Below are 16,828 nucleotides of genomic sequence, written 5' to 3'. Positions count from 1 at the left end.
TAATTGTGTATGTTGGGTCGATAAGGCAGATTCAAGCTCGTAAATCGCGTAAGCTTGGGGGAAAACTAAAGAGACAGGAAGTGGAGGAAAGAGAAGATAACAGGCGCGTCAGACGCCGTTGGATGTTTGTCCCCGTCGGTTGCGATGCCTTCACGTAACAAGACAATCCAGCGAGGACCAGCTCACACTCGCACGTGCAGCCGCTGACACGCGTGAAGGATTCATTTAATGGTAAATTAAATTACTTAAAACATTGACTCAGTTCAGAGATATGCCTGAAGTTCAGAAGGGTGGCTTTCACGTCACGATGGGGAATATTTTTGGTCACCAACGAGTGATTTTTCACAAAAGTTCACCACTCAAAATGATTACCTTAAAATATGTCAAAATTGTCAAATTTCCCAAAATATGTAAGCTTCTTCAGTTCTTGTTCTCACCCCACCAATGTAACATTCTCCGGACAAGACATCTCAAAAAGTGTTTGACACTGCCAGTACTTCTCATTACTTTCTTGTTTTCGACTTTATTTGTCTTATTTAAATGTTTTTTTTGGTACAAATATGTATATATAACTAAATAAATAATTGAGGTTTTGATAAGAGAGAATCTCAATTCTTTTTTCCAAAAAAAAAGTATATATAATCGCTGTTACATACGTATAAAAACAGCTCTGGATTCGATTATGATTCTACCATGCTTAATAAAGTGGATAAAGATTTAATCAATTTTAATTTCATTACCGGATAGTCTAAACTAATGTTGGATACTGGATTATGAAGCTTGTTAAACGCTTGGCAGTTAGGCCAGCATTAAAATTTACGATCTGTAAATGAGTTTTATTCATTTTTAATGTATCTAGCTTACTATTTTTATGTGATTCATTAATTATGTCGGATCATATATTAATAATACAGCGTCCACATATAAAATTATGTACACACATAATATTATACACATCACTTACAAGTTTCATAATGTTTAAGCCTTTTTCAACTAAAAAAAAAAGTTTCATAATGTCTACCAAAAGGTCTTTTGCTTTTGTTTTTTCTTGATTTCATATTATATACATGGTATATAAAAAAAATATTCAATCAGAATGATTAAAAACAAGGTACTATATAGATATGATGATTGGGGAACAACACTGAGGATTTTCCTCAGTGTATATATATACATCTATACCAAATCACATTTTTTATTATAACATTCATGAACATATGTCACATAGGGACGTTTCGGCGATCACCCGCTAGTAAATCCAAACAAAATTTATTTTCATTTTTGATTTTCTTTTGCCATACTATATACAAAAAAAAAAGAGTTCTGTATAAGGTGTCTTCTTAAATCATACTACACTGAATTAATATAGAATACGAATTCGTATATTAATCGTGTAGTTTAGTAATCACGAAGAGAGAGAGAGGAGAGTAATGTGTGTGTTGACCGCATGGGAAGAAGAGAGAGATGTAGGTTGAATCTGAAACCAGGACGTGTGGGCGTGATTCTTCCCTTTCCCACCCATCCCCCGCGGATCCCGCTGACACCCGACCCGACCCGATCCGGGTGGGTTTACATCGGACTAACCACTCGCATCTCACGTCTTTTTGTCTTCGCTTGAAATCCAATCAGGATGGGCCATGTGGCTCTGAATCCCATGTTAAGATATTCTACACTAATTACTCTTTGGAAAAACAAAATCTGCAACCATTAATTCACTTGGATCATTACTCACTAAAGCCTAATTAACATGTTATGTAACCCTTTTCTTTGTAGATATCAAGAAATTTGAGAATAACTAGACATTTGGACTGTTGTGTGTATAATCTCTTAGCTCAGTGAATTGCATATGCTCATTAATGTTCATATCTTACATTTTCCTATTCTCTATATAGAGATTATTTAAATCAAATTGAGATAGCTTTAAATGACGTTAAAAATCAAACTATTTCCACTATAAAATCGAATTTTAATTCATGTAGTAATTCATTTGGGATGTAATTGTGCATATAAGACATAACCAATATCTTTTAAAAAGCTATGGACTGTTGTGTGTAGTATTATCTCGAAGCTCAGCGTTTCGCTAAACCGAGACAGCATAATTGTATGTAATAATATAAAAAAGCGGACAATAATTTTAACAGATTGCTATATCACATATATATCCATCTATAAGAAAAAATTTAAAATTTTTAAGAGGCATTTGTTTTTCTAGGCCTAAGTAATTTGTCATTATAGACATATATGTTGTCTAAATTGTACGGCTCTTAATTAGTCTATAATTACGTATTTTGTCTCCACAAATATGAAATAATTACGTAAGAAAACGAAAAAACAAACATAAGCATTTTACATAGTTTTTTTTTTATTTTTTATAAATAGATATACCGTTTAGAAACTTTGTAAGGTATTTTATAGAAACTTTGTACCGTTTTGTTTTTCTCAACCAAATTCTCAAAATATAGAATATATAAAAAATTCGGTTTCAGCCAAGTGGAAATGAAAAAGTTAATGGTTGATTAAAGTGAGAGATAAGGACGGACGTGTAATTAAGACAAAATCCAAACATAGCTCGATGTATCTTTTGGCACCCAATAACTTTTTAATCTATTAGCACATCCACATCGGAATTTGTCATATATGCTTTGCTTTTTTGGATATGTGACCTTATGTCATGAAATATAAATATAATTCGTATGAAAAGGCACTCTAGCGTAAGGACATATGTATAACTATCGAATTATTTGAATATTAAAGTCGCAATAGACAATTTCTTTATCGCTAAAACAAAGACAAAATATAGTCATCTATTGAATTATTTATAACAAGATATTACTAAATGTCATTTTCTAACCTAATCAATCAAGTTGGTGTTTACCATTCATCACCTTCACATCGTCCGTTTAAATCTTGCATACATTTCCATATTCTCTCCGCAGACTGAACTCTATTAGAAAGTTCCTTTTTATTTCTATCTACGAAACAATTTAACCACTGTAATCAAGATAATTGATCCACTATCTCTGTAATTATGCGGACCATCCCGATTATTTTTATGTATTGAAAACAGAGAAAATTGAAAAGAAAAAAAAAAGGGTTAAAAGAATGGACCACGTACAGCCGAGGTTGTCATGTGATGGACAGCGATTAACTTAGAAATTAGAATTATTAAATATCTTTGATCATCTTTTGAAACGAACAAATGCCTCGAGAACTCGGTGCCAAAATGTCAACGATTCTCTTAACATCAACTTAAGCATCAAAGCACAACGCATTTGGACTATTTAATTAAATGTAAATTACAATCATAATCTTCTTCTTAATTACTTACTTACTTTAATGATTAATTACTAGCAGAAACAATACTCTGTTCTCCTACAACATTTTCTATTTTTTAATATAAGAAAACTAATTTTCAACTATAAAATAGATACTATAAAAACGGATGAACGAAAATGAAAATGTATCTATTATATATGTAGTTAGATTTATCCTACCAAAAAAAAATGTAGTTAGATTTGTTGAAATTTTGTTTGATAAGTCATTTAAAAAAAAAAAGTAATTATCACGATAGTCTTTTCCTAAATGCAACCGTTTACAATTATCGATTCTGAAATTTACATAATGACAAAATTGAATACAGACATGAGAGTATTAGGATTACAACTATAACTGTAAGTTTCGTCGTTGACCAAAAACTAAAACTGTAAGTTTCGAAAGAAAACAAATTATTTTGGTTAAATGATTAATAGGGCGAATACTACTCCACTAGTACAAATAAATTATTTTATTGGCTTACAAAAACTGATGATTCTTTTATTCAGAAAAGAAATAGAGAATGTAAATCAAATAGTTGTAATATTTTGTAAACTTTTATTGCAGTGGCTAAAGTATTAAAGTCTTAAAAAAAAAAACTTAAGTTTGTCATAGTTTTGTAGAGATTATGAAAAAGAAATTTGTAATAAACATCGAAAGTTCAAAATATTGTTATCAAGTAAACTATCACAATAACAAACAGAGATACAGTCTTACAGAGTGTCAACACCCAAAATTAGAAAAAAATATTCAAAAAAATCAATCTATATATGTAAATATGGAGATAAAAGTACATTTTATATTCTGTCCCGATTTATAGATGCAAATATTTTACAGGAGGGAGCTCCGACATGTAAGGAAGTGCAAGCTTTGTTATTCTAATCTGTAAGAATTTTTGATAGTATGCAACAAAATGATTGCGTTTGATATCGCTTAATATTAAATATCGTGCATGAGAAGAAATAAGAAAATAAAAAGGGAGTTCGATAACGAAATTAACAATAATATGTATATATAGACGAAGTTAACTAATAACTAGCTTTCTTTATAACTATATTTATATGAATAAATAAAAAACACTTCGCCTTTTCTTCGGCTTATTCATATAAATTTATTAACGAATCTCACGTACACGAGCTCCTTTATATTAATTATGTACTAAACATTGATTTTAAGCACTAAAATACCATTGATCTGTTAATTTAAGTTGAAATTTTAACTTATATATATTTACCAAATGACATTCCATTCCCAAAGCAAATGCAATCTATTCGACGATTTTTTTTCGTTTCTTAGTTTCGTTTATGTTTTATTTTAGGGTGTTGGGCTTCAAAAACAATTTACATATGTCTCTTTAGTAAAACTTAATTTTGATCGATTACACTAAAATCGTCAAGACCAATTTTTCTTTCAAACACTTATACAAGTAAAAACATCCTCACCAAGGAATTTAGAACTTGAAAAATATCCACTACCAAATTGTTTTAGATAACATCAGGCCCGTAAAGATCATCATGCGATACAATCTTATATATATTACCAATTACCAAATGACAATTTCGTAGGAAATATCTTAAGAAACTACACAACTCCAATTGATATTGTAAATCCAGTCCCGTGGAAATATCTTCTATAAAGAAAGAATACAAGAGAAACCCAACTCTATTAGTGAGTAAGGATATTTCTCGAGAAGCATAGTGTAAATTCACTTCGTGCTCTTTGCAGATGTTGATGTCTGTTTAATTCAGCCATAAGACCATAACTCTGTAATTTACTTCCTCTTTTATTCTTTTTTGTTGAAATGTAAGGGATTAAAAAAGGCTTGACAAAAGTAAAAAAGTTGAAGGTCAAAGCCCACAATATGAATGGGCCTTGCGAGAAAATGCCCGAGGCAGAAATAAGAAGATGGAGTATATACAACTGATTAGGAAACGTATGTATGACTCGGGATATATTCAAAAACTTACGTAATAGGAGAAAAAAAGTAAAGGCAAAGAAGAAAGAAAATACTCGTCAGTCAAAAGAAGTGAAAATACAGTAGTAATACAATATAAATGTTAGAAAATTTATAATCAGTACTTTCAAAGAAAATTAAATCTTATTGAGTTGTAATTTAATTTTCCTAATAACAATGCGGAGATGTATCGATCAAAACCAACTCATCTAGACATAGTTCGAGACGGCGAGTGGTCGGTAGCTGCCGGGGGAGGAGATCCTTGTCTATGGAGGAGTTCATGTGCTAATGCTTGGAGGTCATGACTGTTTTCACCACCGAGCCCCACGGCGACAGAAGAGGAAGACGATGATACACCGTATTGGTGACGTGGATCAATGAATCTTCGTTGTTGCGTGGCCCATGCCGAAGAAGACGTCGTTTGATCGAAGATGGATGCTAGGTCATAGGTTGAGGGCAAGGGTGAGACTGATGCAGGTAAATCGGTTATGGCAAGAGGGGGAGGAGGAGTGAAAAAGAGCGGTTGCGGTTGCGGCATAGGCTGTGGCCGCGTTTGCGGTTGAGGTAGCTCTAGTGATGCCAAATGGGCTTGTAAGTAAGAAACTTCTGCCTGTAGATTCACCACCTATGTATACACTTTACGAGTTAGAATTTGTTTTGCATGATATGTAAACATATAGGTTTAAGGCTAAACCTGTACTTTTCTGGAATTTACGTAAGAATGCGATTAATGGCTTACAATTTATTGCAAATATTATGCACTTAGTTTGATCAGTGAAATCTCTATCTCTTACAGTAGTTTTTTATACGCTTAACGTGATAGCTTAATTATCCTAAAATAGTTTTTTTTGTTTTTTGTTTTTTTAAGAAGATATCCTATAAATAGCTAGTTAGTACGTGTTATTTTAAAATTTATGATTTCATGTAATTATCACATTTCTAACAGTTTAAGCAATTACCTGTTATTCACCTTTAACTATAGCATTCAGGAATGGAATTAATGCATGTTCGATTTGCTAAGGTTGTTAGGCCACAAATTATGTAAACTATTAACATAAATAGTAAAAAAATAAAATGACACGCATCATATAAGATCATCCCCTTATTACACGGTTAACAAAAATTGCGAAGAAACAAAATGATTTATCTTCAGTTTTCACAAGAAAGAAAACGGTTTTTAGTGGAAAAAATATAATGGTGTATATACGTATCAACACAGAAAATTGTACCCGACCAATTCCCGAAAACCAGCAAAACAAAACTTCGTAACTTTGCAATGGGACTTGTCACGACCGTATCATTTTTATATAATTGCATAATAGATTATATTAAAAGATTTCATAAGTAATTAAACAGACAACCATGCTTTTTTTTTCCTTTATACTCAAAGTAGAAGATTGCAAAACCAAGAAAACTCAAGAAAGTGCAAACTCTCGAAAAACTCGACGATTTCATTTCATGCACACCAAAAAATTGTTCATACTAAAACGAATTTGCATGAGTTTAAAATTATAGATTATTCCCAAACGAAACCGAAGTTTGCTACTTTGGAAAAGAAAAAGAAAATTGTAACTGTCACCAAAATAAATTGTGGTTAGTTTAAGTCAATTAGTATGTTTCACATATATTGATTTCCAACGCATTTTACTATTGAGAAAAAGTTTAATAAATTATTAATTACCTGTTGCTGAAGAGCAAAGATGTGAGCGACGCAACCGTAGATAGGATCCCTTATCCTAGCCTGAGCTTCATAGCAAATTGTTACGACAGCATCGGACCTTCGATGAACCGGTATGTGTAATAGAAGCTTCGAGACGTTACTGGCTCCGAACACTTTATGCACCGCCGCAAAATAAGCCGATCCTTGCTCGGAGTCAAAGTACGGTGCAAATATACATCCCGGCACACACTTCCTCCTTAGAAACTTACAAGCACCACATGGCCCACCACCACCACCGCCACTACTTCCTCCTCCCCCACTGCTGCCTCCTCCACCACAACCACCACCTCCGCCTCCCACGGCAGTGATTGTGTTCCCACCACCGCTCATGACCGGCCACCCCCCAATTAACGAGTTGTTACTCTATCTCCCCACTCTTGCGTTAGGGTTTTAAACTTGTTGAGTAAAAATATGGAGATTATGTTTGGTATTGTTTGAAGATGAGAGGAAGATTTGAGAAACGGGAATCAAGAGAGGAGAATTAGGGTTTGGTAAGAGGAGAGTATAGAGAAGAAAGTCTTTAAAGCCAAGCGACGACAAAGCTAACAAAAAAAAAACGATCTCTCTCTATTTTCTCTTTTTCTCTCACATTTAGTTGTTTGCGTGAAGCAAACATGCGATAAGCCTCTTCTATTATTCTTTTTCACAATCTTTAACTACATAATTATATTATTTATGAATCAAAAGAGGAAAAAAGGGGGAAAATCGTTTGATTACCTAATATCCCTTGGAACATCTCGTGATAAAAAAAACTATTTTCCAAGAAAAATAAACTTCTTGCTTTCTCTTTATTTACTGTGAATATACATGTGAACTGTAATTGTTGGAGATATCTCATGAATTTAATTACGAACAAGATGGATAAATGAAATAAAATATTATACCCTTAATTAAGTTTTTTTTTGGCATAGTTTTTAAACTATTGACTTGAGGTCCAACTTAAATTAGCCATCAAACACTAAAATTTTACAATTTGTAACTATTGATAAAATAGTTATATATATATATATACATGGCGTGTATACAAAATGCCAGTTCTTAGTTATTTTCTTTAATGATTCGATTTTTCAAAATTTTATATTATCGGAATAAAAACGCAAAAGCTTATGTAATTGAAGAAAGACCTTTTTGATAAGAAGAAGAAAATTCATAATTAATTGATGAAATAGTTAGTTACGCTTACTAGAAAATGACTCGTTCGCCAACTTATCTTTCCAAATTTATAAAAAGAGCATTAACTATGTTAAATCATTCATTCTAAGTTAAAATGAGCATTCACGTTTTCCAAAATCAAGTGTAATGGATTCGATTCCGGTTTAGAAACGAGATCAGAGTGAACCGGGAGTCAAAATGTCTAAATTTCTCGGTTTGAAATGGAAATAAAACGTAGTTACGTGTACCAACAACAAAAGTACACATGTCAATAATGATTGTAACTGCCTAGCGAGTGAAAGATCGAAGAAACGAATGACGTCATTTTTCACGTGGGTCCCACGCGCCGTTCCCTTAGAAAGTTAGTAACGCCTCTGTGCTTCCTCAATGTCTCCTCCACGCGTATGTTTTTCTTAAATGTGTAATAATCCTTCATTTTATTAGTAAAAAAAATTGAAGTTTGTTGTAATTTTTTTTATAAAATAAATACTGTTAAATAAATGAATGAAAAAAAAAATGTTAAGCTCTTGAACTTGAGTTTCGTATTCGAGTTTTAGATTTAGGTAAAAATATGGTTGACCAAAAAAATTGTGTTGGGCATGAATGCATAACAGCATGAGTCAAAAGACAATTCTTGCTATCATATTTATTTTTATTTTTTTAGTTTATTGATTAGTCATAAACATCGTCGAATTATATAATAGCGTAATAAATTAGAGATGAGATAGTGTAGGAGGTGGAAGTGACATGGTACCTCAAATCTTGGGGATATATGTACAGAAAGGGTCGACCATTTTCGATCAAACATAAACTATTTTAGTTCACTATATTTTCTCTTAGATTGTTTCTTGATATATATGATATATAGCTCATTATATAGTTAATTAAAAAAATAAAATATAATTAATCACTTCGCTTTTGTTGATGAAACTTTTTATTCCACTCGTGCAGTCAAACCCTAAATCTAACATTCTCGTCGAATTTGGTAAGGAATATATATAAGGATTGTATAAATTGATCTGTCTTACAAATTAATAGACGTAATTTAAAAATTATATATACACACATGCGTTGTTTAACCATATATTCAAATTGGGGGTTGATCCTATCATCCTACGACCCTATTATTCCTTTGAACTCTAAAATCCACTGGTCAATATCTACTAAAAAATATTATTAGAAAATTATACGGTGTCGCCTAAAAACAAGGCACAGCGATTGATTTAAGAGTTCAAGTGGAAGCTGATGATACAACTATACTACTAATCTTTTATTAAATATGCTTAATGTTTTCACAAATGTACGTAGCAATACAATCTAGTTAGGGTAACTTCACCTGGTTGGTCATTTATTCATAGCAACTACAACCTGTTTTTTCTTTTTCTTGGTAATATATCATCTGTAGGATTTATCGAAAAAAATCATATGTATCGGACAATATGGGTTACAATGAAACTTTTGATCAAAACATGTAGCGTTTTAGAATAAGTCATCAGGAACTGAAAACCTATAGCTAAGTTGAATATCTATTCGGAATAAATTGTTAAAGTTTCCATGGTTACACGTTAAGTAATTAAGGCCCAACGACTTAATCGATAAGTGGTTTGTCTCCCTATTGCATAAACTGACAAATGATTCCTTAAAAGTAGAAATGTTGCCTTGAATTAAATAGCTATTTGAAATTTTGTAAGTATATGTTTAACTAAACTATAAATTATATAAACACAATCCCAAAATTCTTGTAGCTTGTTTATGTAACCACAAACACAAAAACACACGCACACGCACACATATGAGTTCATTTTAAGTCCAATTGATGGAAAATGGCTAACTGGCAAGAAATCTTTTTTTTTCAATTTTTTTTGTCAAACACTAGCAAGAAATCAAGCATATGGAATTCATTACTTATTTTCTTAAAATTATAAAAGAAAACTTATGTTGTTTGATATAATAATTGGCCCCTTGTCGGATAATTTTCAGACAGTGGTTGCATTTCAGGCGTAAGGCAGTTTCGATCTATAGTTCTGGTCGCAAGTTCAAATTCGACAATATTTTGGTCAAATCACAAAATTCCTCATTATTTATTTCGACGTACATCATCAGAATGTATGGGCCTTTATAATGATAATGTAGAAAAATAGAAGTATGACGATGTACAACAGAAAGATTTGAAGAGATCATTTAAGTAAATTGTACTAATGATCAATATAAAATGTATATAGTGTGTAATATAATTGTTTTAAGAAAGAAGGAAATTTCTGCAAGTTCAAAATAAGAAACTTTGGGGCGTTAAACTAAAACATTTGAGAGTTAAGGGGCTTAAGGCTAATAGAGTAAGGGGAGATTCACGGATTAGTAGACAAGGAACCGAACGGCGCGATTCTCTTCTCCAACGCTCTCATTTCCTACTTACTCTCAATTAAGTTTATGAATATATTATGGATGCTGAATATTTTAAAAATATTTTTTACATTGAATTTAATATCTGAGAATCCTCAAACCTAATTAGATAAAAACAATGTCTTAAATCCAAGCAGAAGAAGAATAGTTGAGCATCGGATCACTTAACTATACATAGAAAACCTCAAACCACATTAGTAAGGTATATTTTAGATCAATATAAGGTAGTTCTATGTTTAGTTTGGGGCCACAAGTTCGACTATCATAATTCTCTCTCTATGTATACATATATCCGGTTAACTTATAGTCCATCCTTGAACATTTTCTAAAATCATTCGGTTAACGATAATTATTTTGGATTTCTGTTTTAAACCTGTCACAATGTATCTTTCACAATAAATTAATACATATAAATTTTAACTAAAAGAACTTTGGAATGATGTATTTTTTTTTTGTCTGGTTGGTAAAAATTCGTAGATAATTAGACTACTGATCATATTACGAGTAACCAAACCAATCAGATTCTAGTAATCTACGAAACATGTATAAATATATATTCAGTGCAATACAAATGTTAGACCATAGATGCAATAAAAGGGCTTGTTATAGGTTCACTATTAGAGAAGGGATGGTGAGGTAAGTGACTGGAATGCTTAGGTCCATGACTCCATGGGACAGTGAAGTCATAGAGGATGTAAGTCATACCACGTGTCTAGATCTTACGACGTGGCTTGTTTTGTGTATTGATCAACGTACTAGCGGTTGCTCCATCGATCTCAACCGTCGATTCTGTTGGCTTCTTTGACTGAAATTCTTTGAGAACAAAGATATTCCTCACTCTCGGAATTCAAGCGCGTGGTTTCAGTATTTTCTTGTACATTTTTTTAAAATGGTTGACAGAAATGGATTATAATTGAACAGTATTTCTTGATTGTTTTTTGTTAGGTGACTTTGGTTTATTTCAAAATTTGTTTTCCTAGGATTTAAAACCCTCATATACGTGTATGTAGAACCGGTTTATAGCTAGGTTTTGCTGATTTATTGAGCTATTTGTTACATACTAAAACATTATTACAATAATTTTAACAAAACCTTACTGCAATTTTAAATTATTCTTTGAAAAGATTTTTTATTTTACTTTTTTTGTTATAATCCGAAACTAAAACTAATTTACATAGTATAAATAAATAGAAACACTAAAAAGAGAAGACTGGATCGAGAGTGATTTATGTCGGGTGGAACAGAAACAAAAAGGAAGAAGAGGCAATAAAGAAGGTCAATAGATTGGATTTTCAAATCTCTCTGCACGTATACTAATCACTTTGACCGTGATTGTGACCGTGATTGTGATAGTGGAGAACGGAGAAGATAGATATTATTAAGCTGTCTTGTGTCACTTACTTACAAATGCTATAACTTATTGATACTTACATGGTTTTTGTGTTTGTGTGTGTTTCAGTGTCAATTATGCACCCGCTACGTACGTTTGTCGCAGTCCGGTTTAAACCAAACCCTCGTGATGATATGCTGTTATATATAGGGTTATGGTCTGAATCAGACATTTCATGATCTCTCCTTCCTACATTTTAAATGTCTATGAGTTCATGTGGGGATATCTATACACATATGACTTAATTCATATGCTGATATGCACTTATATAAACGTAAAGAAAGAGAGTGAGTGTGACAAGAGATGTGATAGCATGAAAAGAAATGTGCATGGGGAGGGGCCGCTAGGGCTAGAATACATGTACGTGATCTTTGAAAAAAATGCAAAGGGGTTCAGGGTTATGTGCATTTTGAGTTATTTAAATCGATCACACATGGTATGTGCATTTTGATATCGATCTTGATCATTGCGAATATATCTTTATAACATATATATTTCAGCTAATATACAATCTTGTGAATAATTGTCTTTCCTAGGCTTTGTATCGGTTTAATTTCCACACTAAATATATAGAACATGTTAGCAGAAGATCATTTATAACATCGAATTTTGGAACCCATATTAATTGTTCATACGAATTATATACATGAGTAGTATTCACGTAAAGCCCAATACATAAAAAAGATAGTATGAAATTAATAAATAAGCGGCCGATCAGTCAATAGCATACAGAAACTTACATTGACAGTCAAAACCCAAACACTTTTCATTTATTATAAGTGTTGAAATTAGTTCACTGAGTTAGCCTGATGTAAATAAACAAACCTCCTCCTTCTCTCAATACATCTCTCCCTCTCTTGCTCTCTCTCTTTACTTGAAGATGATGACCGGAAACTTGAACGGCGGTGGAAGAGGAGGAGAAGGACCATGCGGGGCTTGCAAGTTCTTGAGAAGAAAGTGTGTGAAAGGGTGCGTTTTCGCTCCTTATTTCGATGCAGAGCAAGGAACTGCGAGATTTGCAGCAGTTCACAAAGTATTTGGGGCCAGCAATGCCTCTAAGATGTTACTGAGATTGCCTCTGCACAAGAGACTTGATGCAGTCGTCACGCTCTGTTACGAGGCCATGGCAAGGATTCGTGATCCTGTCTATGGCTCTGTTGGCCATCTCTTCTCTCTTCAACACCAGGTTCTTCATCAAAACATCTTTTATAACACAACTGATTATATATACAGAGCAACTAATTAACAAGCAAGACTGTGTATACCTTAGGTGATGAATCTACAAGCAGAGCTTGCTCATGTTCAAGCTCGTCTTTCAACAATTCAGCGGTTTCCTCTACAGTCGCCACAACAAATGCAGCCACCGTCTTTTGATCCTGCGCATAACAATGAATATGCGATGGAACCGAGTAACTTGGATAGTGTGTGGGGGGAAGAACATTTACTTCAAGATGGAACTGGAGATGGGGATTTCCAAGAACTGGCGTCGCAGTTCGTCTCAAGGTATTTACCGGCGGTCAAACTTCCGGCTTGCACTTAGGTCAAACTACAAGTCAAGAATTTATGTATTATAGCAATGGAGAGTAGAAGCGAGGGAGGTGTCTCTGTTCCCAATAGTTGACCATTCCGCTTAAGATCATCTTAAGAGATATATAGCTAATTATGTATCAATGTATGCATGTTAAGAGTTAAAATTGGTTCTTGCATGAAGTGTTTCTTTGACAAAACAACAGATCATTGTAACAGAGCAAACTCGTTTTAAGAATTCAGTTACTGCAGATCCACCAGATAGGTATGCAAGATGGACAATGAAATGCTTATCGAGTAGGGAATATGTACTATGTTTCTTCCCGTGCACGGTATAATGAAACTAAGGAAGAATCATAAAAAGGTAATGCAGAAACACAACTTGTTTTAGGGGAATTCGCCAAGAGATTAGAAACAGAGTCTCAGAAGAGAGAAAGTTCACTAAAAACGAAGAGATTGAAAGTAACATGTCAATCTTTCTTATGAAATAACAGCAAACGCCATAAGCTCACTATGATAACAACTTCAATCCTAGATTAAAGGTATCAGTAGTCTCCATCGTCACATACTCACATATTTTTTGGATTCATCTAGAGGATATAAAAATATTTCGTAAAGTTTTCCAAAACGTTGATAAAGAAGGTTTTCATAATTACTTGTAAAAAAAATAAAAACATTTACAATATAACTCTTTGATTAATTTTACGGTAAAAGCCCTCATAAACCCTAAATTAAACCTCCCATCCCAAGGCACGAACACAATGACGACCGAAGAAGATATGAGGTCATCATCGAAGTCTCCGAAGTCGTTTTTGTCTTTACCCAACGACGTTGTTCTTAACTGTCTGTCTCGTGTCTCGAGAACTCATGATCCAATTCTATCTCTCGTATCCAAGAGTTTCCGATCACTCGTCGCTTCGCCGGATCTCGAAGCCGCACGATTCCGCTTCCTAAATACGGAGAGGTGCCTCTATGTCTGCTTAAAACTTAATAACAACCATAACCCTAGCTGGTTCATACTTTCCGAAACTCCCAAACATAAACTGATACCACTTCCTTCGTTTCCTTACCCACATCCCAATTGCTCAACTGTTGTCTTGTCTCTACTGGTTCAGAGATTTACATGCTTGGCGGATTCGACGCAAAGGGAAAGAGTAGCAGGAGAGCTTATGTTCTCGATTGTAAATTTCATCAATGGCGTCGACTCCCTAAAATGCTTATAGCTCGAAAAGGTGCAGCCGCTAATGTAATTGACGGTAAGATCTATGTGTACGTAGGATTCAGCAGCGTTTACAATAACGGCGTAAACGGGGGAGAGATTTACGACCCAAAGACTCAAACTTGGGAGCCATTTCCGCAAGGAGAAGAAGATTTCTCCAATAAAGAGGGTGTGACTCGATGTGCTTTTTGTTGGATTATTGAGAGAAAGAAGAAAAACAGAGTAAGAGAGACATATCTCTTCTCTTGTGAAGAAGACAAGAACAAAACTTTGTTTTATTGAAACTGAAACTTGTTAATCTTTACATGACGATACAAGGTGTTTATATAGAAAACAAATAGACACAACAACTCAATTAGTTCTGTCACTTCATACTTGTGTCTCTTTCTACTTGTGCCTCTTGAGTGAAACAACACAAACTTACAACCTTTAACTGAAAACTCAATTACCGACCAACACTCCCCCTTAATTGAGTTTCGGTCTTGCACTTAGCTTCCTTCTCAGTTTGTCACAAGTTGACCTTGTTTACTTCTTCTTCCCTTGCAAGTAAATCATTTGTGTTTTCTCCATCTCAATGGAAAAACTCTTATGCTTGATCTTAATATCCTGTATACTTCTTCCTTGAGGATAATTGATGAGACATCTGACACTAGAAACACCTCTTTGATGATCTTCTCTCCTTGGCTTGTCATCACTTGGATATTTCCCTTTTCCATGTCTCATCATTCATGATGATGATATTTCTTCAACTTGAGGTTCTTCACCACGTGCCTTGGCTTGTTACACACAAAGCACCTTCTTGTTGCAACTCGTATTTGACGTTGCACACTTTTGAGATTTCTCTTTCCCACAACGCTTCTCGTTTGTCACCTTCAAATTTTTTTTTTTTTCACGTGAGCTTTGTCACGTCATCTCCGGTTGTTCTCACAACCTTTTTTTCCACTCACTTTCTTTTAAATGAGATTACTTCTGATTTCCTTTTGGTGTCCTCTTGATCACCAAATCTGTGCGTGAACTCCTCCACGTCTTCTTCGGTGTCTTCTTTTGATCACCATAACGTCTCCATGACGTCTTGTGCGTGAATCTTCTTCACGTCGTCTTTGGTTTACTCTTCAACCGACTTATGCTCCATTTTTCTCCGAGGTAAGCATCCTCTTGTGCTCCATTTTTCTCCGAGGTAAGCATCCTCTTATGGTGTCCTCTTTTGATCACCACCACGTCTTTTCGACGTCTTGTGCGTGAAAATCTCTTCACGTCTTCGTCGGCTACCTTTGCAACCGAACTGAACTCTGCTCCCTCTCTCTTAGGTAAGCAGCTTCACACACGTAAGCAAGCTAACATCCCTGTGTTGCTTTCTCCAACAATCACCTCAATGTGATCGTCACACGTACAAATGTCACACCATTTCTTGGCCTTCTTTTGACTTTTGTCGCCCCGTTTGTTTCTTCCTTTTGAAGCAAACTTTTCTCCACGTTTTCGTGTTGTAGTCATCTTCACAACTCAACACAACGTTTTGATAATAAGCCTTGCTCTGTTTGTTACAACAGCGGCTTTGCCGTCTTGCGCTTCACCAAGACGTTGTTGAACAAATTTTCAAAACTCTCCTTCCACAACTCCAAATCCACATTCGTTTTCTCCATTGCCTCTAGAGAAGATTTCCTATCTTCTTCATCGCTTTTGGAGCCTTCCTCTTGAAGGTACTTCATGTGAATGTGTTTGTGAAAACTGATGGTACTCTCTGTAGTTACCACCTCTTATTTCTTCTTCTTCCCTCTTCTTCTTCCTCTTCATCTCACCATAGATTTGTTGTCTCCATCTCTCTTTTTCTTTTCGCAGCAGAACACATCTTATTTTTGTAGAGACAACCAAGGACAACCATCGGCTCTGATACCATGTTGGTTTATTGAGAGAAAGAAGAAAAACAGAGTAAGAGAGACATATCTCTTCTCTTGTGAAGAAGACAAGAACAAAACTTTGTTTTATTGAAACTGAAACTTGTTAATCTTTACATGACGATACAAGGTGTTTATATAGAAAACAAATAGACACAACAACTCAATTAGTTCTGTCACTTCATACTTGTGTCTCTTTCTACTTGTGCCTCTTGAGTGAAACAACACAAACTTACAACCTTTAACTGAAAACTCAATTACC

The 16,828-nt window shown here is 34.1% G+C and overlaps 5 protein-coding genes and 4 long non-coding RNA genes across 10 annotated transcripts; 4 read left to right on the top strand and 5 right to left on the bottom strand.

Annotated features, from left to right (window-relative positions):
• Positions 1-29: 29 nt before the first annotated feature.
• On the bottom strand, positions 30-506 carry AT2G09635. The gene has a single exon (NR_140572.1). It is a non-coding gene; the product is annotated as an other RNA (long non-coding RNA).
• Positions 66-506, top strand: AT2G09630. The gene has a single exon (NR_140571.1). It is a non-coding gene; the product is annotated as an other RNA (long non-coding RNA).
• Positions 507-1,318: 812 nt separating this feature from the next.
• AT2G09620 lies at positions 1,319-1,854 on the top strand. The gene has a single exon (NR_140569.1). It is a non-coding gene; the product is annotated as an other RNA (long non-coding RNA).
• On the bottom strand, positions 1,394-1,740 carry AT2G09625. Its single transcript, NR_140570.1, has one exon. It is a non-coding gene; the product is annotated as an other RNA (long non-coding RNA).
• A 3,333-nt stretch (positions 1,855-5,187) lies between the features above and the next one.
• LBD18 (LOB domain-containing protein 18) lies at positions 5,188-7,569 on the bottom strand. The gene is made up of 2 exons (NM_180105.2): positions 6,948-7,569; positions 5,188-5,891 (listed from the first exon to the last, which is right to left on the bottom strand). Exons 1-2 carry the CDS (start codon positions 7,314-7,316, stop codon positions 5,472-5,474), a joined length of 789 nt encoding a protein of 262 aa, NP_850436.1. The 5' UTR covers positions 7,317-7,569; the 3' UTR covers positions 5,188-5,471.
• A 5,136-nt stretch (positions 7,570-12,705) lies between these two features.
• Positions 12,706-13,697, top strand: LBD19 (LOB domain-containing protein 19). The gene is made up of 2 exons (NM_130103.3): positions 12,706-13,114; positions 13,199-13,697. Exons 1-2 carry the CDS (start codon positions 12,809-12,811, stop codon positions 13,466-13,468), a joined length of 576 nt encoding a protein of 191 aa, NP_182065.1. The 5' UTR covers positions 12,706-12,808; the 3' UTR covers positions 13,469-13,697.
• Positions 13,698-14,368: 671 nt separating this feature from the next.
• AT2G45406 (Galactose oxidase/kelch repeat superfamily protein) lies at positions 14,369-14,956 on the top strand (the record flags this gene model as incomplete). Its single annotated transcript, NM_180104.2, has 2 exons — positions 14,369-14,419; positions 14,571-14,956. Exon 2 carries the CDS (start codon positions 14,579-14,581, stop codon positions 14,954-14,956), a length of 378 nt encoding a protein of 125 aa, NP_850435.2. The 5' UTR covers positions 14,369-14,419; positions 14,571-14,578.
• Positions 14,957-14,999: 43 nt separating this feature from the next.
• AT2G45405 (uncharacterized protein) lies at positions 15,000-15,573 on the bottom strand (the record flags this gene model as incomplete). 2 transcript variants are annotated; one of them, NM_001337131.1, is made up of 1 exon in its annotated part: positions 15,000-15,397. In NM_001337131.1, the coding sequence occupies one exon, from the start codon at positions 15,395-15,397 to the stop codon at positions 15,200-15,202; it is 198 nt and encodes a 65-aa protein (NP_001323893.1). In that variant the 3' UTR covers positions 15,000-15,199. The 2 variants fall into 2 exon arrangements, with proteins under 2 accessions (NP_001323893.1, NP_001323892.1); NM_001337130.1 differs by having other exon boundaries at positions 15,147-15,573.
• Positions 15,574-15,763: 190 nt separating this feature from the next.
• AT2G45403 (uncharacterized protein) lies at positions 15,764-16,616 on the bottom strand (the record flags this gene model as incomplete). Its single annotated transcript, NM_180103.2, has 3 exons — positions 16,246-16,616; positions 16,043-16,165; positions 15,764-15,970 (listed from the first exon to the last, which is right to left on the bottom strand). Exons 1-3 carry the CDS (start codon positions 16,378-16,380, stop codon positions 15,764-15,766), a joined length of 465 nt encoding a protein of 154 aa, NP_850434.1. The 5' UTR covers positions 16,381-16,616.
• Positions 16,617-16,828: the final 212 nt, after the last annotated feature.

Source organism: Arabidopsis thaliana, chromosome 2 (genome assembly GCF_000001735.4).
Source record: "Arabidopsis thaliana chromosome 2, partial sequence".
Classification (NCBI taxonomy): Eukaryota; Viridiplantae; Streptophyta; class Magnoliopsida; order Brassicales; family Brassicaceae; genus Arabidopsis; species Arabidopsis thaliana.
This window is presented reverse-complemented; position numbering and strand designations above follow the sequence as displayed.

Excerpts from the sequence above, each read along its gene's own strand:
- LBD18 (NM_180105.2), bottom strand. The coding sequence starts at position 7,316 with ATGAGCGGTGGTGGGAACACAATCACTGCCGTGGGAGGCGGAGGTGGT. Across the intron at positions 5,892-6,947 it reads TCTTTGCTCTTCAGCAACAG|GTGGTGAATCTACAGGCAGA; the intron begins GTAATTAATAAT and ends GTGTATACATAG.
- LBD19 (NM_130103.3), top strand. The coding sequence starts at position 12,809 with ATGATGACCGGAAACTTGAACGGCGGTGGAAGAGGAGGAGAAGGACCA. Across the intron at positions 13,115-13,198 it reads TCTTCTCTCTTCAACACCAG|GTGATGAATCTACAAGCAGA; the intron begins GTTCTTCATCAA and ends TGTATACCTTAG.